The sequence below is a fragment of the Planococcus citri genome, chromosome 4 (assembly GCF_950023065.1).
Source record: "Planococcus citri chromosome 4, ihPlaCitr1.1, whole genome shotgun sequence".
Lineage (NCBI taxonomy): Eukaryota > Metazoa > Arthropoda > Insecta > Hemiptera > Pseudococcidae > Planococcus > Planococcus citri.
The window spans coordinates 60,996,043-61,019,418 of NC_088680.1; the positions used below are offsets into that span (position 1 = coordinate 60,996,043).

At 34.2% G+C, this 23,376-nt stretch overlaps 2 protein-coding genes across 3 annotated transcripts; both read left to right on the forward strand.

Moving 5' to 3' along the window:
• Positions 1-3,476: 3,476 nt before the first annotated feature.
• LOC135845219 (uncharacterized) lies at positions 3,477-5,318 on the forward strand. The gene is made up of 9 exons (XM_065363683.1): positions 3,477-3,634; positions 3,716-3,832; positions 3,958-3,990; positions 4,083-4,184; positions 4,251-4,367; positions 4,453-4,620; positions 4,749-4,814; positions 4,882-4,929; positions 5,107-5,318. The coding sequence occupies exons 1-9, from the start codon at positions 3,586-3,588 to the stop codon at positions 5,316-5,318; spliced, it is 912 nt and encodes a 303-aa protein (XP_065219755.1). The 5' UTR covers positions 3,477-3,585.
• Positions 5,033-11,453, forward strand: LOC135844523 (uncharacterized). Of its 2 annotated transcripts, XM_065362744.1 has the most exons (10): positions 5,033-5,307; positions 8,969-9,163; positions 9,328-9,522; positions 9,607-9,672; positions 9,793-9,858; positions 9,945-10,037; positions 10,118-10,222; positions 10,316-10,453; positions 10,956-10,988; positions 11,069-11,453. In XM_065362744.1, the coding sequence occupies exons 2-10, from the start codon at positions 9,145-9,147 to the stop codon at positions 11,119-11,121; spliced, it is 768 nt and encodes a 255-aa protein (XP_065218816.1). In that variant the 5' UTR covers positions 5,033-5,307; positions 8,969-9,144; the 3' UTR covers positions 11,122-11,453. The 2 variants fall into 2 exon arrangements, with proteins under 2 accessions (XP_065218816.1, XP_065218817.1); XM_065362745.1 differs by lacking the exon at positions 10,956-10,988 and having other exon boundaries at positions 5,036-5,307; positions 11,032-11,453.
• Positions 11,454-23,376: the final 11,923 nt, after the last annotated feature.

A 23,376-nucleotide genomic window follows, 5' to 3' on the forward strand; every position in this document is an offset into this window, starting at 1 on the left:
AACTTCTCCAAGCAAGATGTACACAGAGAACAAAAAAGTAGGTAATGTGCGAAAAAATTGACGTAAAATCTTCTTCAAAAATGGCAAAACAAAGTCACTGGCTAAATTTCAGAATGATAAATCAGAACATTACCAGGAATTTCTCATACCAGGGTGTCTAACAAAATTTCGAAATGAAAAAAAAGGACTTAAAAAGGACTTTTAGTAGGACTTTCAGCAGGTCATTTTTCGAGCACTTATGGAATTTTTTGAGGTGGTGGGGGGGGGGTGTCAAAATTTTTATCAAGGTGGGAGGTTCAAAATTTTCATTCAAGTTTTTAGCCAAAGGAATTTTAGCAGGACTTTCAACTGGACAGTTTTTGAACACTTGGGATTTTTAAGGGGGGGGGGGGGGAGTGAGCGAGATTTCTGCTTCAAGTTCGGAATTTATTAATTATTAATTAAGGAAAATAGAAACAAACTGGCCCTGGCGAAGCGAGGGGAAAGCTCTCAAAAATTAGAAGGTATTTTGGGTAATATGAAAAATTATTTCATCTTGTGTGATTTTTTTTGGGTGGGGGGGGGTGGGTTCACAATGATTCAAAAATTTGAAATTCGAATAATTATTTTTTTGGTTGAAAAATTGAAAATGAAAAAAGAAAAGCAAACGGGCACGAGCAATGTGATGGAAAAAGCTTTCGAAAATTAGGTAATATTCCGAGAGGCATAAAAACGGTGGTATTCGAATGATACTCAAAAATAAAAAAGAAAAATAAATGGGCCTGAGCGAAGCGAGGGCAAAAGCTCTTATAAATCAGCATTTCGAGAGGTACAAAAACAAAGTTTGTTTAAGTGATGAATTATTTTATTTATGTTTTGCTTCAAAATTATAAAATTTGAATTATGATTTTTTTTTAATTTAAAATTGGAAAAAGAAAAGCTAACGGGCCCGAGCGAAGCGAAGGCAAAAGCTTTAGAAATTATGTATTTTGAGAGGTACGAAAACGATGTTTTTTTGTGTAAATAAGTTACCTATATTTTGCTACAAAATCTTAAAATTTAAATGATAATTCAAACCTCAATTCAAAAAAAAAAAAAAAAAAAAAAAAAAAAAAAAAATTCAAACTTGAAAAAGAGTTCAAAATTCCGGAAAAAAGGAAAAAAAACTGAAAATTTGAAAACGTTATTTTGGAAAAAAAGGACTTTTGGATAAAATAGTTGAAAAAAAGGACACTAAAAGGACAAAAAGGTGTCATAAACAAAAAAAAGGACTTTTGTAGGATAAATAGGAGTGTTAGACACCCTGTCATACACTTGTGGATTCTTTAGAGGAGGGGGGGGGAGGTCGAAATTTCGACCTCAATCTTCGTGTTTCTGCTGTCTTCGGGCAGCTAAAGGTTTCGTTCAGAGGAGAGACACTTCTTCTAAAAATATACAAAACAGTTAAACTTTAACTTCTTCAATTGAAAAAAAATTCAAACACGCAAGAAATTCTTAAAATTTTGAGATACGTTTCATTTGTCGCATGAAGAAACAAAAAAAAAGAACCAATAGGTACACATTGTATATGCACATTAAACTTGAAAATAATAAAACTAATTTTCAAACATTGAAAAAACCTCACAAGACATGTTTTCAGGTACTTTTTTTTAGGTACGTACCTACATGACGAAAAAAAGAACGAACATTCATGCATTCAACTTTGAAATGAACCTAAAATTGAAGTTATAGTAACGAAATCATATAGATCTCACTTAACTACGTTAATCAACTTCCCAATTTCTAAATCCAAATTTTCGAGGCAGCATTGAACAAGGAAAATCGTCCAAATGAAGCATAACTTCAAAATTAGATATACACAAATGATCATTTTTTCAAAATTTCAAGAATTTTGAGATGAACATTACAAAATTTCTGACTGTTCCAGATTTGCAAAATTAAATTTCCCGACTTTTCCCAGTTTTCCAGAGATTGGGTAGGATGGATGCCCTATTACAACCTTTATCGATGAAGGAAGAGAAGAAATCAAAATTTTACACATCAATTTTTCGCTTTCTCAACGGTTTAAAAATTTTACATTTTTTTTGATTTTTCAAATTTTCAAATTGATTCCAAGACAATTACATTTGAAAAGAAAGGAAACTATTTCCACTCAAACATGAAAAATGTTCGAACCATTCTGAGCAATTCTGGAGCACCCAGCAGATTTTAGACAGTTGAATTCCCAAAAAAATTCACCTAGAAATAAACTTGAAAAGCTAAAATACAGTCCATACGCCAATTTCAACATGCTGGTCAACTGGAGGTAATTTCAAGTCGATCTGGAGCCTCCAGCAAAATTTTGAAAATTCCAAGTTTTTTGAAAAATGTCATAAAATCTGCCCGAATTACGAAAAAGGTGGATAGTCGTTCAAGTGGATCACTAACAAGCGCCAATCACGAATACACGTGCTCAAGTTGATTTGAACAGATTTCGTAGCGATTTTTTGAAAAACTGGAATTCCAAAAATGTCGCTGGAGACTCCAGAACGACTTGAAACCACTTCCAATCAACTCAGCATACTGCAATTGGCGTGCAGATTGATTGAATTTTAGCTTCTCAACTTCATTTTTCGGTACACTTTGTAAAAATTTCAAATTTTAAAAATTAGCTGGAGACTACAGAACTGCTTAGAATGGTTCGAAACGCATTCCAACCAATTAAGCGAATTTAAAGGAACCAATAAATTTTCAAATTTCGAAGTCAAGTTGATGAAATTTCAAACTTTCTCATTTCTGATCCACATTTGACATTTAATTATCAAAAATTCGACAAAAAATCAAAAATGCACCAGAAATTTTGGCTGGTGATATATTTTGGCATGCTCTTTCGATCTGCTTTGCTCGGTTCGAAAGCAATCGTGCCAGTTGGGACACCTGTATTAATAAAGAAAATAATAATTGTGTAACTTACGACCTGCCAAAAAATTCAAGATCTCCGAAAATCCAACAGAATTTGCAAACATTTCCCAGAAGATTCACTCCGAATCATGAACAAAAAAAATATAAACAATAACCCATTTAAAATTTCTCAAAAAATACATAAAATTACTCGAAAAAAAAAATACGAAAAATTACAACTGATAAAAAAATCCGCTAAAAATTGTCGAAAAATTCTTCCGCACCCGCAATATCGAATCACACACAATTAACCGAACATCAATGAAACCCATCACCACCGAAATTTCGTATAGTTCGATCACAAGTGTAAATTAATACTAATTATAAACGTAAGTATATCATTCATGGCTCCACAACATCGACACTCGAGGCAAAAAAATTCAAGAGATGATGAAATATTGTTTTTCGTAACTCCACCACCAACTGCGTTCAGAAAATAGAAAACATACTGTTGTTTTTTTTTTGCCTCATTACGAGCATATGGGTTTTTCATATGTTTGCAGTCGAGAAAGAGAAAGAAACTACTGCGTCAGATGCCCACATAGCGAAAGAACAAACCATATGAGACTTCGTGTGGGAACGAATCTTTCTATGCAGTTACACGAAAGACGCTTAAAATTATTGAGAAATCTGTAAGTTGTGATCGTTGTTGATTTATTTTTCACCATGCTTATTAATACTCCCAAGAGAATTTTGTTCATTTTATGCTTCTCGTGTGAGTATGGAAAATCTTTCAAAAACCATATCGTGACATTTGGTAAGATTTTTTTCATTCTGTGATTTCGTATGCTTGCAGGTTTCACGTCGATGAAACATTCGGCGAATCCTCCAATTACGAAAATTACCGACTCCGATAAGCAAAACAGATTTCCAATTATTTCGCTTATGATGAAACCGTTCCAAAATAGCCCAAGTACATTACTTACAAATTTACACTAATTTCGAATAAAAAATATAGAGCTCGAAAACCATCTAATGGAATTAGCAACACGTGAAAATAAATTACCACTAATCAATCTATGCATTAATCATTTACAGCGAAAACAATCGACATAGAAGATTACCAGACAAGTAAGTTGTGAATATTTGAAATTTTAATACATCTATTAGCCTCGTGAAAAATTCCAATTTACATAAAATTGCACACTTTTTCTGTACAACAGATACTCTGCAATGGGTTCACAAAAGGCTGATGCTATTCATACAGAATTTAGATAAGAAAATTCTTTTTCATTATAAACCTGATGGACAGTCGAAAATATTAGGTGAAAAAATCGTTCTCAAGACGATTCTCAAGCAAAATGTACCTATTTTCATCATTTTCTACGTAGATCGAGCACCCGATCAAAGAACAGTACTCAGTTTTCAATGGCAAGATATGAAGTCACATTTTCTAATTCCAATAGCAAAAAAACACATTCGAGTGTACACACCAGAAACCCTCAACAGTAGGTGTTGGAGTGAGGGTGCGAGTATTACCAAGGCTACGAGAATTAAACATCTCTTTTTAAAAAAAAAAAAAACTGATTTCAGAACTGGAGAAAGTGAAACGAGCATTCTTCACTGTATTGAAGCTCTACAGAATAAAACTGATAACTTTGGAAAAAGATAAAACACTGGAGATGAAACGAGGCTACAATAAGCAGTTGAAATCTTTCGACAGAGAACAAGATCTCGAAGGAGAGAGAATAATACTCCATAGTAAATATTCAATTTGCTACAAGTTCTCCTTTCAGACAAATTCGAGTTCAATTTCAAAATCTACAATTTATTTAATACATATTGAATACGAATGAATGAAAATAATCACTCATCTTAATTATCTATAGATGAACTGTATACCTTATTGGTAGATTTACCAACAATATTGATGTACTGGTCACCACAGGAGACAGGTGAGTGAACTTGGCACAAATTTTGATTTCAATTGACTGATGCATTTATCTTTTTCTTCATTTTCAGAAGAATTAAAGCAGTTTGCAGAAATCTATGGAAAACTACCCGAACCAAGTAATACTTTTTGCGATACCAATTTTGAAAAATGCAAATAAATGAAACACGAATCTAATTCACGTATTTTGTAAACCATGTACATTGCAGAACTCGAAAGCAAGTTGAAATCAAGAAATAATAGTTGACTTAGAAAGAAAATCTTTTTTTCTGAGCATTTCAACTCTTTCAATTCAGGTGATGACGATTTTGGAGACGATGATGAAGATACAGTAACCTTTGGCGGAGGAAATTTCAAAACTAAGGAGAAGAATAAAAAAGAAAAACATTCGGATTCGTCTTCTGATTCCAGCAGTAGCAGCGACTGTTTTTCTGATCATGATAGTGATTTTTTTGACAAACTTACACGAGAAGATTTCTTGAGTGAAGACGAAAATGGTAACACCTAGCTTTATATCTAATCATGTAGAAATCGTATAAGATCTTCATTTTATCAAGCTGGAAAACTCTCGAGAAAGGCAGCAGAAATTAAATCATAAATTCAAGGGTTCTAAAAAAAAGGTGTCAAGAGCCCTTGAAAATGGGTAAAGATATTGACGAAAAAAGAAAAATTTCTTCAACAATTCGTTTCAAGCATTTCACAAAGATTCTCAAACTCAAAATTTAGTCGTGATTCTGAAATATAAAAAAAAATAAGTTTTGCAGCCAAAAATTCCGATAAAAAACTTTAAAATTTCTCAAAACTCTTGAGAATTTCGTTTGAGCCTGAAATTGAACCATCATTCTCAGAATTTGAACAATCGCATCTTCCCAGTAAATATGCACGAAAATAGCCGATGATGGTCGATAACAATTTCTGACAAAAAAACTCGACTTCCTAGGCATTTTTTGGAAAATATGAAACTTTGAAATTTTTTTAAAAAACGACGACTCTCAACAATTTTGCTAAAAAGCGAGTACGTATTTGTATATTTATTCAAGAAACGTGAATTTTTGATAATTTGTAGCAAAAAGCAAGACTTGACAATTTCAGCAAAAAGCAGGACTTCTTCTCGTTTGAAATTTTTGGTCAAAAAGCAAGTGTTTTTTTTGGCAACTAAACTTCTACCAAAACCTTTTTCAATTGATTGAAGTAAAAGTGAGATTTTCTGCGTTTTTTGGTAAAGAGCGGAATTTTTGTGTAATTTTTGAAAATAAATCAGGGCTTTTTGGAATTTTTGGAGAAATACGAGACTTTTTTGTTGCAATTTTTGACCAACCAAAAAAAGAACAATTTTCAAAGAAAAAGTGATACGTGAATATATAGCATATTTTATAGAAATTTTTGTCGAAAAAACAAAACCTTTTTTTCAACATTTTTTTGTAAAAAAGCAAAACATCGAGTAATTTTCAGAAGAAAAAAAATCATGATTTTTGGAGTTTCACGTAGAAAATAACCATTTTCATTTTCATGCAAGAGATGAGACCCTTTGGTAATTTTACAAAAGACGGTATTTTTTCGCTATAGCCAGCTGGAGGTAACATTAGAAACCATAACTTTGAAAAATTTACCAAAAGTTCTATTTGAAACTCTAATAATTTAGTTAGTTGAAAAGTAATCAAGTGAGAGTCCTGTTTTAACCATCTCATTTTTTTTTTCAAAGGGCATAGGTGAGTAAGATGGGCGAATCGGCCCTCGGCCCATTTAGTGATGAAATTTTGGTGGTAGGTAGATACCATCAAAATACTTTAATCAGCCAAGTTACAGACCTGTATCGTGAGTGGCTCTTGAGTAATGCGGTAATTACTCAAATCGGCCTCAGACCTTTTTCTCCACATTGGCTCGACCGATTTTTTTCAAACCTAGGCCAATGTGTAGCTATATACGAGGGGCTTCCATGAAAAATTTTTGAGCTTCCCCCCACAATCCCCCCCTCAAATATTCGACTCAAAATTTGAGTGCCCTTCTTACCTATGAAGCACACTCGGCACAATTTTTTAATTTGCGTTTTTAGATACCTTATTGACTCAAGAGTAATAAATATTTTTTTCAGAAGTGTATCTCATTGGGGCCATGGTCAAAAACGAGGGGAGAACCAGTCATAATGAGCAAAAAAATCCAAAATACCCAAAATAATCGTCAACGCAACTGAGAAGCTGAAAGTTAACTATTCAACAGATACTTACTTTTTCGAGACACAAAAAAAAATTATTGCTAATAAGCATGCAATAAATCAATTGGACCCTCGATTGAGCTGCTGTGACCCCGCGGGCCCCTTTTTTTTGGGGTTCAAAATAATCATGGCAATATGGGTGTCATTTCCATATGATTCGAACCTCCTGAGCACGAATATGGTGTCAATTCTTCGATCAGAGGGCCCCAAAGTCAATTGAGCCTCAGATTGGGCACTGCAGCCCCTCTCTTCTCTTAACGAGTGTGACTGTGATTCATTTTTGAAGTAAGCCTTGCCCCACAGTTCATATAAAATTCATTAAACAATATTACAAATATTAAGAGTGTTAGGGTGCCGATTCTCAAGTTCAGCAGATTTTATTCGCCTGGAAACAATACGTACATTTTCTAGAAATTTGTGGATTAAAAAAAATTGGATGGGAGGGGGTATAGTGACCAAACACCAGACCGAATTCTTTTGGGGACCTCAAATCAAGGATTAGATGTGATATTCGTGTTCAGCAGGTTTGAGTGGTCTGAGAACGGATGTCCACTTTGCCTAAAAAGTTCCGGATCCCAAAAAATAAGAGAACAGAGGAGCTACAGTGCCCAATCTGAGGCTCAATTGACTTTGGGGTCCTCTGATCGAAGAATTGACACCATATTCGTGCTCAGGAGGTTCGAATCATATGGAAATGACACCCATATTGCCATGATTATTTTGAACCCCCCAAAAAAGGGGCCTGCGGGGTCACAGCAGCTCAATCGAGGGTCCAATTGATTTATTGCATGCTTATTAGCAATAATTTTTTTTTGTGTCTCGAAAAAGTAAGTATCTGTTGAATAGATAACTTTCAGCTTCTCAGTTGCGTTGACGATTATTTTGGGTTTTTTGGATTTTTTTGCTCATTATGACTGGTTTACCCCTCGTTTTTGACCATGGCCCCAATGAGATACACTTCTGAAAAAAATATATATTACTCTTGAGTCAATAAGGTATCTAAAAACGCAAATTAAAAAATTGTGCCAAGTGTGCTTCATAGGTAAGAAGGGCACTCAAATTTTGAGTCGAATATTTGAGGGGGGGAAATTGTGGGGGGAAGCTCAAAAATTTTTCATGGAAGCCCCTCGTATTATAGCTACACATTGGCCTAGGTTTGAAAAAAATCGGTCGACCCAATGTGGAGAAAAAGGTCTGAGGCCGATTTGAGTAATTACCCCATTACTCAAGAGCCACTCACGATACAGGTCTGTAACTTGGCGGATTAAAGTATTTTGATGGTATCTACCTACCACCAAAATTTCATCACTGAATTGGCCGGGGGCCGATTCGCCCATCTTACTCACCTATGCCCTTTCTCAACTTGTTTTGAGCATTTTAATGAAATTATCATCCTACCTATCTAACGGAGGTAATTAGATCTGATAATGCGAATAAATTCATCAATTTTTTTGCATGGCTCAGGTGAGAAAAACAACATTTTTTGAAATTATACGGGAAAAAATTGAATTGAATAATTAAAGTCTGATTGAAAAAAAAAGTTTCAAGCAACTAACAAGCTCAAAATCCTTTCGAACAATATTTTATTCGAATATTTGGATTTCTTGGGAAATGTCACTCATTTTGACGAATATGAATTCATTGACCCCTCGACTTTATGATTCCAAGTTAATCTTTTCGACCCCCAATTTCCCCAAAAACTACACTCAAGAAACACACCATCTGAATTTTTGAGTCGCAAAAATGTCAAATAACTGGACACTCTTTGCTAGTCGGACTAAGACTAGAATTGAAGACGTGGAATTGGTCAACTGGTACATTTTTAAACCACTCCACAATACATTCGCCTACTCTAAAAATGTTTTACAGTGCTAACTACGAAACACCTGTACATAAACCTCAATTGTAGTTTTATCGGAAAAATCATCAACAAAAATGTATCTTAGTAGGTCAAAACGACGAACCCTCTCAAGTACATCCTCCATTACAACACGATTCTTGGCAAAAACCTCCATCAAAAATTCATTCTGATGATGATGAAGAAAAACGCAGGCGAAGTGTTCTCAACGGAGATAATGATGGGAACAGGGAATCAGTACTAGCTCGAGAACGACTTGGGGAAATGGGGCCTCCAGATGGAGGTGAGTGGCAAAGGTTAAACGTATTGCACTTCTTCTTCATTTTTCATGAACATTTTTCACATGCACAGTTTACAACACTAACTACGAAACACATGTGCAAGTGTAGGTACATAATCCCTAATTCTAATCTTATCAAAAAAATTATCAACGAAAATGTATCACAGTAGGACACAACATCAAACCATCGCCAGTACATCCTCAATTACGACAAGATTATGGGCAAAAACCACCATCAGAAATTGATGACGATGATGATGAAGAAAAACGTAGGCTGCGCACTCTCGACGGAAATTATGATTGGGAAAAGGAGTCGGCACTAGCTCGAGAACGTCTATTCAGGGAAATGGGGCCAGATCAAGGTGAGTGGCCAGGTTCAACGTATTGCACTTCTAATTCAACCACCACTCTAATTCATTCTTGATAAAAAAAATTTTAAATGACAGACGATGAAACCAACGAAGAATTAATTGTTCTGGAGAAAAGAATATTTTGGACATTGATACATTACAGTAAGTATAGGCCTACTCGCAGCAGGACATTGAATATGATGTGTTTTTCGAGTAAAGTACCTATAATTCAATGAATTCTTTTAAAATCTATTTTATCGACACTGAACATTTTTCATTCAGACACAGGGGACGAGGAATCGAGAAAACAATTATTGATGAGAGATCCCAATATAATAAATGACATAGGTGAATTTGTATTTTTGTTTACAAATGTGTGAAGTGTTCTAATTTCTCTGAGAATTTGAGGTACATTTACTTGATTTTTTCAACAGAGAGGTACAAAAAATTACATCGGATGAAGCGGACTTCACGCAAATCTCATTCGCCCGGATCACCAGATCATTCATCGAGAGAAAATGGAAGCGGTAAGCATAATTCTCTATTGACTTATTTTATCAAAAGCTTGAGAAATTGCTGGCCCAAGAAAATCATGATCTGTATTCAGGAGGAAGAGTCGATAATTCCATCCAAGATAGCCCAACGCATGGGAGATCAGCTCAACTCCCCCCAGGATCTTCACCACATCATCACGTCGGAGAAACTGAAAATGGTAATCTTTGTAGTAATATACTCATTTTTTCTGCCAATTCAACGAACCGTATGAAATAACTAATCTAGAGAGATCGTGACTATTTCGATTTAGGAGGAAGTTCCCATCCTCCAAGCACAATTCATCCTCCACCGGGAGCGTACTCCGGTAGTCCACCAGGACCACCTAGATCACAATCGGGAGGAATAGATAAATCTGCTTCAGGGAATGATCGATCTGGAGAATCATCAGGTGAATGAATTTAACAGAATCAAATTATTCAACTAAACGTTTGTCAGTGTAGATACTTCACTTCAAATGGCCAAATGCGCTAAAATTGAAATTTCGATTTTAAAAATCAATTAATCCACTCTACACATATACGTACTAATAAAATATACCTTTTTTTTTTTTTTTTTTTGGTTTGTTTTTTTTTTGTTTTTTTTGGTTTGTTGGTTGTCTACTTGTAATGTGTTTAAGCCAATACACTATGTCTTAGGCTTTTAAGTATATTTGCTTCACTACGACAACTGAATTTGAGCCATTCCCTGTCATGGCACCCCTGTCTGAGACACAAAAAAACAACGCAAAAAACATAATTGTAGCTAATAATAAGTATAAAATATGTAAGTTGGTATCAACATTTTCTTTGCAAACTTTGCGATGGATAGGACATCAATACTCGCCCATCACCAAGAAAATTACATATACAGCATGAATTTGCAAATAAAAATTGATGATTTCGTGATTTCAGCTCGTAGCTTAGCGGGGAAAAAAGTACACCTGGGTAAATAACGAAATAATTCGCTCATTCAATTATTGTTTGTCAGATTGAAAAATTGAACTAATCGAAGAAATCAAATGTAGAAATTTCAACAACTATATCGGTGTCTCAAGAAAAGCAAAAATCCTCGAACTGAAGAAGTAGTACACTTGAAACAAAAAATACGCGAGCGAGGATCCATCATCCGGCGATAGAATTTCCGACAATTGATTTGGGAAATTAATTCATCATTCATTGTACATACTAACACCCAATCAAACTCAACCAACACTAAGAAAATTACAATCAGTCGTTGCGCTTGCTACTTCTGCGGCCATCATGTATTTAGATAGGTACATATTTTATGATCATTTTCATGCTGTGAGTTAAATATATTATGTACTTCAATATTTAACAGTCCATAGTCCTCCAACAAGAATTAAGCCTAAGAAAAAATTTGGACATGTCATAATTATAGCACATGTGTTCATAATTCGTTGGTTTATATTTTTTATCTCGTTTTAGTTAATTTATTAAATTTAAATATTTCAGTTAATTCGTCTCTAATTACATTATTATTTTTTGGTTATATGTACGTAATATAATTGTTATTTACAAGTTGAGAACAGCGACAGAAGTTGTGTAGGTAAACGTACCAGTGGAACAAATGCATTCCAGATGACTGGCTCATCTCACAAGGCGGTTGAGAAAAGGCAATAAATTTCAACTTGTTCTTCGATAGGAGGAACTGCATGTGTTGAATTTCGAAATCAACACGAGCACGCTAAACATTCTGATTATGAAATTCAGTTTGTTGCAATACTCTTCCTAAACGTTCAGCTTTCCCTCGGCAATAAATTATCAACAGCTTACCGAGATACCAACGGACTGATGAGCTGAAATAAATCGAGCACAGCTACATCTGTTTTCGAAAGCGAATACGTCGCGATAAAAATAGTTTTAAACAATTACATACTTTCGATATACCTACTCGCCAATTTCTGATGCAAAAATTTCGAAGGAAGCAACTTTTCAACCGAATAGCCCATTGAAAACATGTCATTACAAAAATCAACGTCACTGACAAAATGAATGAGATCGATTCATAGTCAAGACTCATAAAATTTTCAAGTAAATGTGGAAAATTTTGATTCGTGAGATTTGTGAATTTTAAAAAGTAGGTATGAAAAAGCTTAATCTAAGACTGGAAATGTTTGACAATTTTTTTTTCAAAACTGATTCTGCTTGAATTTGTGTCCGTGATAAGGCCAACTCACGGTCGAGTTTATTAACAGGTACCTAATTTTAATTATTAATTCATTTTTTTTTTTTAATATTATATAAAATGATCAATAAAATGTATTTATGGATAATTTAAAATAAAAGGAATTAATCGTGATTTTCATTTATAAAAAATATATTTATATCATATGAGTGTATGCGAATTTTGCGTCGAAATTGAATCAGAGCACTTTCTAATCGAAATTATTATTATAAACTAAGTATTCCATGAAAGGTCAGAAAATTTGAGGGAACCAGTTCCAATCTATTTTCAAAATCATAATAACAAATATGATAAAACTGATCAATGGTTCACCTATCACGCACCAGTGAATATGTCACGATTATATGAAAACTTGGGTGCTGTGTTGATGGAGGATATGATAAGAAGAGACTTCCGTGGTACCCAGTACGCCATTCTTCAGCTTGGAAGATTTGAAGGAGATTTACATACATTGTCTGAATGACATCCGAGATAATGACATCTATCTTTGGATGATTCATTTTAAAAAAGGGCACCTTGTAAATGAGGCTGAGCGCAGAGTAATAGGTGCTAAAAATCAGCTTATAGATTCAGCAATTTCACTCTTGGAAGTGATAAATTAAGTATTCAGATGAACAATTCAAAGCTTATCGCTCCACAGAAACCATCGAGTACCTCCCCAAACTAGAATTAGAGGATCAGAGACGCAAGTTGGCAGAGGCACAGAAAAAAGGCGAAGATTTGGCCTTTGAGCGCATAAAAAGAGAATGTGATTTAGCAGAAAGTACAGGCATAAGTGTACAAGAGTTCAATATCAAAATGCTCAATCAGCTTTTCTCATATATTTTCAATATTTACATTTCCACACTTCCTCATACGAGAACACGGGGCTGAGCTTCCAGGGTTTAAAACCTACATCTACTCCACATATTTTTTTTAATGATCTAATAAAAGCCACAAGTAACACTCAACTAATCGAATGGACAAAATCTGATGTAAGTTGTAATTTCACAATTAGCACTCAAGGGTTTCAAATGTACCTACTTATTTAGATTAGATGTGCATTAATTATTGAAACTGTTATTTTTACAGCCGACAGGTACACCACTCCTGTATGATTACGTAATTTTTCCCATAAATTCTCATGGCAATCACTGGGCATGCTACATATATAAAAAAAATGATGCGTTCATCGAGTACTACGATTCCCTTTATAGCAGTACTCCAGAATGGGATGGAAAAATAGTACAGTATTTACAATAAATGAGTATAATAGAAACAAACATGACGGTGATCCCGACATTGTATTCAAAACAAAAAGGATGAGTAGGTATATCAATGTCATCCTGGTCATACTCCTTTACACGAGATAGCGTATACTTCCATTTATAAGTATATAAATCAACTTTTGGAAGTAATAAGTATTCAAGAATGTGTGTCTGTTGCAGCTTTCAAGAGTCGTGCAAGAAAATCGATCGGATTGTGGACCTTTCATGCTATCATCTTATGTAGAATGGTTGACTCGCAATTCATGTGCCGAAGTGCTTCAAAGTGAAATTCCAGATTTGAGAAACCAGATTAAAATCAGAACTCAATGAGAGAAAACTGAAATGGCCTCTCCCAGCGTTACCATCAACTTGAAAGGTTTTGTTTACGCTTCTCTTATTTGTATACCCCATGCCCAGATTATCTCTCTCATATTTTGATTTTGTTGCTTTTTTTTTGTGAAGAATATTTATGCAACAATGTTTTAATTATCTATCTTCTATCCCTTAATATTGTGTGCTATTTCATATTATCATATATTTTGATTTTCTTGCTTATTTCCTAACAATGTTTCAATTATCTGAGCAATTTGCAGTGGCAATTGGCAATTTGCAGCATCAAATGGGAATTGTGGCCCTTCACAGTGGAAACTGGCAATTTCCAGCACCAACTGGCAATTTGCAGGACAATTGGCAATTTGCATCATGCAGTGGCAATTGGCATTTTGTAGCGCCAACCAGCAATTTGCAGTGGCAATTGTATTGATTTTTGTATTGTAAAAAAAGTACACATGCTTACTGTCACTCCCATCTAACTTTTTTTATATGATTTATGCAGGGATTTCTGGGATCCGCAGGCTTCAAAGCCTACGTTTTCTATTGATACGATTTATTTACAGATTCATGTCTATATGAAGCTTTGAATGAAGGTTCCAAATAGAAAATAAATCCATCAAAAAATCTTTTGATAGTGAGGGGGTTTGAGCCTATTACATTGTAGGATGCTTACTCCATCATTAAATGGAGCTAGGTGCGTGTTATGAAATTGATAGATATTAGGCTCATCGCAATTAAGGATACCCGAATTTTGCGGTTTGCTCTACTGATATAGGTATCTTCACTTTGTACTTGCGCCTATGCACTGGTGAAATTCATTGAAGCAAGCATTGAATCGAAAAATCTCAATTAATATATTGTAAATTCCATAAATCAGACAGGCTGTACGTTGTTATAGAACAACTACTATTAAATAAATTGAAGAGAAAACATAGAAGTAAACTTTTTTGACCATATTGAAATAAAAATTTACGATATGCTATATCCGAAGTACCAAAATATACATTATATAGTCTTGTTTAAATTAGTGACTTGAGGTTTTTTCACAGTTTTTATGTTAATTTTAGTGTCACGATGATTTACTATACAAATGAGAGCTTTTAATACTTCTCTCTAAATTTGAAACAGTCAATTTCACTGCTTAGCAGTCACGACATTTTGCCTTTTTAAAGCAGTAGTTTTTTTTTTACTGCTAAACAGTGAAAAATTACTGAGTTGGTCAGTAAAAAATCATTTTGACTGACCAATTCAGTAATTTTTCACTGTTTTGCAGTAAAAAAAACTACTGCTTTAAAAAAGCAAAATGTCGTGACTGCTAAGCAGTGAAATTGACTGTTTCAAATTTAGAGAGTAGTGTGCATTTGATTGTTAGCCGCCAGGCTGCGCTCCTCAACACAGAGACATACTCCGCCCGTGTAACGCGGCCCTGCCGCGCTACGAGCTACGTACGCTCGTGTAACTATTCGCACTTGCTGTTTTGTTGTTGAAGTATTCAAATGCGTTCTCCGTATGTTCCGAGTTGTTATTTGTTTTAGATGAATTATTTGTTTGTTTAATCAATATATTTTTCATATTAATTAATCTCTGTGTCGACTCGTTATTGTTCTTGTAATTTGATTACTCGAAGTTCTCGCCGTTCACATTGATATCAAAATGTATAACTTCAACCATAAATACTATGAGATGAAAATTAATACTGAATAGTGAAAGCGGATACATATGTATTTTGTATCAAGATGAATATACCTACTTAAGTGGCTAGAAAAATCATCTTTCGATGCAATAAATCTGAATTTGAAAGTTTTGTCTGTAATTTGTAATCTTACTATAAAAAAAATTGTTCAATCTTTTCATCAATCAAATCAATCTAATCCAATAATTCCCTCTCTCGAAAGTCACGTGATAAAACTAACAAAATAATATCAAACAACGAATGAACTAATCTCCGAATAAAAACAATGCATTTTGGGAAACTTGGAGTTTTAATTTACAACGGAATCGTGATATGATGCCCTTTTTGGAATTATTGGTCTAGTTTCAAAAGTATTGATTCTTACCAGCTTTGTTTTAACATTATGTTTACAATGGTGTTGTTTTCTCTTAATATATTCCGTTTGAATTCAAATGACTTTTTACTCATACTCCACCCAAAGCACACAAATACGATATTTTCTCAATGAAAATTATTTCCTAATGTTGTTGACTTTTCCAATATACACTTTGTAGCGAAAAAAACAAACGTGTAAAGGATGAAATTACAATGAAATGAATATTTAGAAGTTGAAAAAAAATTATAAGAAGTACCTACTTGTATTCTTTGTACAAATAGGTACATTTCAAAGATTTCAAAGCAATGAGTAAGTAAGATTGAGGCAAAAATAAAAATTAAATCCCAATAACAAAGTATGAAGAAAACCTTTATAGAATTTCAAACACTACAAAACAGGTCATATTTTCATTTTTCCAATGTACATATATAAAATTGGAAGTGTTGGAGCGCTTTAAGAATCTCCCTTAAATTTCTGGGATAGTCAAATTATACACTTTGTAGGTATTTTGGGTTGCTGTATTACCAGGATGAATTATTTGACCATTGTGATCAATGGAACTTTCTATATTGGAGATGAGGATGAGTCAGAAGGATAGAGCACTTCATGGATCGGTGCTTTCTCCCTCCTTCCCCAAAAAAGATGGCGCCTCATAAAGACGGGAGTACCTCAAGTTCTTTTCAGCCTTTCAGGAGAAATAAGAAGAAAATGTGCTACTTGATAATGAACAAATGAAGCTATAATTTTTTCAAATCAGATATTTGTAAGGATAATGAGAATTAGAACAACAGTAAGGTGCACCGGGGGAAGTCAGAACATTTTTTCACAATTTCAACTTTGATCATCTGTTACTCTCGTACTAATGAACCAATATGGCTGAAATTTGGTATGTAGGTTCCCATAAGGGTTCTTAACCTATGGTAAAAATTTCAGCGCGATTGTCGCAGTAGCTTTCGCACAATCGAATAAAATGTAACTTGTTCTGACTTACCCCAAAGTGGGGTAAGTCAGAAAATCTACAAAATTAATTGGTATTATTAGGATTCGACCCTGATCGATGCGCAATATGTCGAATAACATGTTTTCGAGGTCGTAGAATCCAAATCTGGAGTTATTTTTTTTGTAGGAGTGGGGAGTGAGGCGTGGGGAGAGGGAAAATTTCGAATTTTTCCTACATTATTGTGTAATATGTCGAATAATATGTTTTCAAAATCGTAGAATCCGAATTTGGAGTAATTTTTTTTGTAGAAGTGGGGGGTGAGGCGTGGGGAAAGGGAAAATTTCAAATTTCTCCTACATTATCGTGTTATATATCGAATAATATATTTTCTAGGTCGTAGAATTCGAATCTGGAGTTATTTTTTTTGTAGGAGAGGGAAGTGAGGCGTGGGGAGAAGTAATATATCAAATTTTTTCTACACTATCGTGTAATATGTTGAATAATATGTTCTCGAGGTCGTAGAATTCGAATCTGGAGATATTTTTTTTGTAGGGGCGGGAGGTGAGTCAAGGGGAGAGAGAGTAAATTACAAATTTTGCCTATATTAATGTGTAATATGTCGATTGATATGTTTTTGAGGTGGTATAATTCAAATCTGGGGTTATTTTTTCGCAGGGGTATGAGGCGAGGCAAGAGGAGAGGAGAAATTTCAAATTTTGCCTATAATATTGTGTAACATGTTGGTTGATATGTGTTCAAGGTTGCAGAATTCGAATCTTGAGCTAGTTTTTAGGGTTGAGTGCTATTCAAGTATCACCGTTTGGGGAGAGGGGCCCACCCATGCGAACCTACGACTCACCTTCCACCTTCACCATAAAAAATGACTCCGGATTCGAATTCTACGACCTCGAAAATATATTATTCGACATATAACACGATAATGTAGGAGAAATTTGAAATTTTCCCTTTCCCCACGCCTCACCCCCCACTCCTACAAAAAAAATAACTGCAGATTCGGATTCTACGACCTCGAAAACATATCAATCGACATATTACACAATAATGTACGAAAAATTTAGAATTGCCCCCTCCACACGCCTCACCCCACACTCCTACAAAAAAAATAACTCCAGATTTGGATTCTACGACCTCGAAAACATATTATTCTACGTATTACACATCGATGAAGTCGAATCCTAATTATCAATGTTCACTTTTCTGACTTACCCCATAGCACTAATTTAGGGGGTAAGTCAGAAAAAGCGATATAAATAATGAATGATTGAAAATTAACAAAAATTGAATACTTGGGGTTTTACATTATTGTTTTAGGAATACTTTCACTTATAATATCACTTTTACTGATCATTTCTTCTGAGGTAAAAAGCAGTTTGAAAAACACTGATTACAATTTGAAATCAAATTCAAAACAGCAACTAAAAATGAACCAATGAAAAGCCTGTAAAATGAAACTGGGTCGCGAAATTTTTTATGCTGTGATGAAGTAGGGGTAGTACCCTCAAGTTACCCCTGGGTAGCGCTTCGGCAGATATAAGCCTCTAAGAGCTAGAGCAGTTTTTCTGACTTACCCCGAATTCGGACTTCCCCCGGTGCACCTTATCATTTTCTTCATTGGATTGAGCTCAATAAAACTAAAATTATCCAATACCTTAAGTATAAAATGTGTAAGTTGGTATCAACATTTTCTTTGCTAACTATGTGATGGATAGGTGGAAAAGGTAAGACACCAATACTTGCCCATCACCAACAAAATTAAACAGCATGTATTTGCAAATAAAAATTGATTTTGTGATTTCAGCTCCCATCTTAGCGGGGAAAAGAGTACATCTGGGTACTCAACAAAATAAATTCGCTCATTTAATCCTTATTGTTTGTCAGGTTGAAAAATTGAAATAATCGAAGAAATCAAATGTAGAAATTTTAACAACTACGAGTATATTGGTGTCTCAAGAGAGGCAAAAATCCTCGAACTGAAGAAGTAGTACACGTGCGATAAGAAATACGCAAGCAATAGTCTTTTAGCAATAGTGTTTTTCTTTTTATATGAATAATTTTTTTTTTCAATTATTTAATGTTATTATTTGAATTAATTACATTATTTTCAATTCGACATTATTTAGTTCAATAATTTCATGAGATTTGTTAGGTTTAATACCAAATGAAGCCCAAGAAAAAAATTTGGACAAGAGAATACATAATACTCTGCTGTGTGAAAACTTAACTGCTGAATCACTAAGTTCATTACGAAATTGTACATAGGTATCTAAGTTGAATGTATGTAGATGAAGATTAAATTTCCTGCCACCTGTGACATTTTTAATTGCACAGATTTCAAATATGTATTGACTCATTTCTGAAGCTTAATATTTCCAATGACCTGAGCACTCTTCCTCCCTTTGATGACCTTTTCAAATTTTGCCAAGTAGTATGTTTATACTAGAGTATTTCAAAAATCGAGAAAATCTTATGATATTTTTCGAAGACAATATTCATTAGTTTAGACTCATATTGTTAAAATGTGTAAAATTTTGATTCGTGAGTTTTGTGAATTTTCAAAAAGTATGAAAAAGCTGCGGTTTTTGATTCCATTACGTTCAGAAATCGTTAATTTTAACCCAAGTGTTCTAGCATTGCTTGACAATTTTTTTCTCAAAACTGAACTCTGGCAGGAATTCAGAGGGTGCTCTACGTATTTGAAAACGTGCCATTACAAAAATCAACGTCACTGACAGAATGAATGAGATAGTCACCAGATTAGATTTTTCTCATGATTCGATAGCAGGAGTCAGGATACAAACGCTGAAAATACTTCGGTTGAGAGGGAAATTTTTCAATAAAACAAAATCTCATCTTAGAGGGTGGAAAGGGGGTGAGGGAATTTATAAACTGAATGCTTCACAAAAATTTTCGATAATACTTACCTGATCAACAAGAGAATTAACGATTTTCAGTTTTCACAGGACACCATGAGTCAGGATACAAACGTTCAAAATATGTACTTCGGTTGAGAAGATATTTTCTCAATAAAAAACAATAATTACTCAATAACTAAATAGCTAAGCTATGCATAATAAGTTAAATACGTATAAGTATTTTAAAAACTCACCAAATAAGAACTGGATTGATCCCAAAAGTGACTCGAAGGCGTTTAATAAGCCAGCAAGGGGCTAGCGCGGCGAGAGAATCACGAACGACACTAGCAAACCGATTACGAAATACGAAAAATTTGACGATATAAAACGGTACATACGAGAAAATTTCGAACATCGAAAACAATAATACTTGTTTTACGTTACACAAATCAACTAGACCGAAAAAAATTAGTATACGACTACGACATCGATTTTGAATGTCAAATGCTCGCATTGGCATTACGTCGACCGCGAACTTCCAAGCGCATAATCTAATGCAGGAATTCGTCTGAAAATAGAGGAACTTGAATATCTACCTGAAACAAGCTACCCTTTATTGAAACGTCTCTACAATATTAGAAAATAATTGAAATAAACTGCCAACAATGGAGGAAACGAAAAATTGTCTTAAAGACATTCGAATCAAGAACGGAGTATTTACAAACATTCACTTATTTTTCGATTTTTTCATTTGAACTCAGTTATGTGAAATTTTTCAATAGATCAATACAAAAAAAAAAATTCAATACTCACCCTTCAACAAAATAGGTACTTGAAGAAGTTTATCCATATCCAATCCTATCTGGATGGCGTCAAGTTTCTTCAACAACATTTTTGTTTTTTGTTTTCTTGTTTAAACCTTCATCCTTTCTTCAGCCAAAATGCATTTAAAAATTGGGGTTTACATTCGTAACGTTGAAACTACGATGGGAGAGATACCAAACCATGGATATCCCCTTTGACGACGTTTTTCTTAACATACTTGTAAGTACAGATTCATGTAAAAAAATAATTGATTGACTCGTGAACTGCTCTCTGCTCATTACTATACTCAAGCTGGTCAAAAGCAGCTTGTAATCGACCATATAAAAAATGTTCCTGCTACTGAGTTGTAGGTACACCAGAAAGAGGGGGTAAGACTTCGCTGACAGAGCCAGTCTCAGATTAGGCGCCGTCCAGGACCAGGACCAGGACCCAAAACCCAAAAAAGCCCTAATCATTCGCTTGAAGCTCCATGTCCATGGCCCAAAACCTTGAAAACTATAATCGATAAAGTCTTGGCCCAAAATCCGAAACATTTTTCTCTGAAAAACAAGCCCGAAAATGTGAAACCCGAAATCCGAATCGTGATCATGGGTTTTCGGGGATTACTTTCAAGTTATAATTGTTTCTTATTTGAATCTAATAAATATGTACGTGCAGCGATTTTGTGGATACTTTTTATTCGTTTTTGTAGCAATCCGTTGGCAAAATTTAAAAATTGAAATAGGCAAAATACATAATTAAAACATTTCTATTTCTACACTTCTTGTAATTTGTGTGATTTTTTTCGTTTTCTCTATTGAAAAAGTCAGTATATCTGAAGGCAGATTTCAAACACATTTTTTCAAAATCGCTACTTTTCGCGACTTCGCGACCGGGTAGACACCCTGAAAACTTGAAAGGGACTTCAATTGGAGGGAATTGAAATTTATTTAAAAATTCGACATTCACATTAGTATCAAAATTTTGGGTTTCAAATTGCTCCAAAATGTGGGGGTCGTGTGATCAAAGTTACTGAGCTTATTACTGAGAATTAAAGAATTACACAACTCTAATATTCAAAAAACATTTTGTTGATTTTGTTTCAAGCGCGAAGAGGGAAAAAAATGAAGAATCTAAAAAACCGCCAAAAAATCAGATAACCAGAATAATGAGAATATATTCCGAAAAGATGACCGCAGGGAAAACCGCCGACTTACTTATATTGTTTTTTATTATAATATCCCTTATTATCTAATTTTTACAGCCACACTTACATTCAGAAGGGGTCAAAAAACTAATTTTAACCATTGAGGAAGCAACTTTTTAATTCGAATACCCATTGAAAACGTGCCAGTACGAAAATCAACGTCACTGACAGAATGAGATCGTCATCAGATTAGATTTTTTCATCATACATAGGTACTTGTACCTATTACCTATTATATTAGGGTGAAACGTGAGAAAAATTGCGGGAAGATTTACCTTAAATTTAGTAGAGACCTTTATTTTCAGTTGAAAGTCACTTGGAATTTTTTTCCAGCTGCGTAGATGCCTCTGGAGAGGGGATACGTGTCGGCAAAGAGAAACGTATTTTCGAAACAATCATGGTTTGTTCACTTTTGCCACCCCCTACCCAACCTGCTTTGAGGAGAAATCGCGAGAACAAGCCTAAACCCAAGACCATTTTTAGAATTTTACATAATTAAATAATCACTTGATCTTGGGTAAATTCGTGTTTCGATAATTCTTCCTCATCAAATTTTACGAACTACCTCAATCGTTAACAATGGCAAAATATCGAAAAATATTCATTTCAGAAACTAGAGAGATATTTTGAAACGCAACGGTGTCGATTTTCTAGTCATTGCTGCCAATTTTCAAACAACCTGAGAAAATGGCTAAAAACTTGATTGATTTTAGTTTCCTGAAATTCACAATATTGACCAAAAAATTGACATCACTGCGTTCCTAAATATTTTTCAGTTTCAAAAGCGATATAAATTTTGACGTTTCAAGACAATTGATACGATACCTCCCCTCTAAGGACACCTCCGTAGCTAAATGTGTCATCAGTTATAATTCCAACACTGAATGAAGGCATTCACTAAATTTATCCGAAATCCCCCGGAATTTTTTTTGAGACTAGTCTCTATATTGAAACAACCAGAAAAAATAGTTATAATCATGTATACGCCGTAAGTAATCGCACGATCCCTCAGTTTCATACATACAATTGTATGACTACAATTCCAAATAATTTTAAAGTTATTTTAAGTAGAATACGTACTGTTTTTTCAATAATAATAATTTAAATAATCCAATTACAAATATAAGCATTTTAAAACGTTCTGCTTACATTCAAGTACTAACTGCCGAATTACTAAATTCATTACAAAATTGTGCTTAAGTTGAATGTATAGATCCAGATGAAATTTCCTGGCACCTGTGACATTTTCAATTGCACAGATTTCATTGTATATGCATTGACTACTCATTTTTGGAGCTAAACGTTTCCAAAGACCTGAACACTCTTCCTCCTTTTGATGACCTTTTCGAATTTTTCCTAGCATGTTTATACTCAAAGTACACATTTCAAACAATTTTTATCTTAAAATTGAATTTTCAACTTGAATTTGTGGCCGTGATAAGGCCAACTCACGTTCGAGTTCATACATAATCATCACACTCGTGTATTTTTTTTTTTTTTTAAATCATTTGCGGATTTACATAATTATGTGGGCTTAATTTAAATGCAAGATGGTCAATTCATCATTCAATTATTTTTTAATGTAAAACTCGCTTTAAATCTGCCTTGATTATCTTGGGAGATATACATAAGCAGATGTAGTCTGTGCCAAGCTATTGATGGTCTGAAATTAGGG

Bases quoted from the DNA above. Each gene is read 5' to 3' on its own strand.
- LOC135844523 (XM_065362744.1), top strand. The intron at 10,454-10,955 runs GTGAATGAATTT...TCGTGATTTCAG, and splicing joins TCGATCTGGAGAATCATCAG to CTCGTAGCTTAGCGGGGAAA. The intron at 10,989-11,068 runs GTAAATAACGAA...AATCAAATGTAG, and splicing joins GGGGAAAAAAGTACACCTGG to AAATTTCAACAACTATATCG.
- LOC135845219 (XM_065363683.1), top strand. From the start codon at position 3,586: ATGCTTATTAATACTCCCAAGAGAATTTTGTTCATTTTATGCTTCTCG. The intron at 3,635-3,715 runs GTGAGTATGGAA...GTATGCTTGCAG, and splicing joins GTTCATTTTATGCTTCTCGT to GTTTCACGTCGATGAAACAT. The intron at 3,833-3,957 runs GTACATTACTTA...AATCATTTACAG, and splicing joins ACCGTTCCAAAATAGCCCAA to CGAAAACAATCGACATAGAA.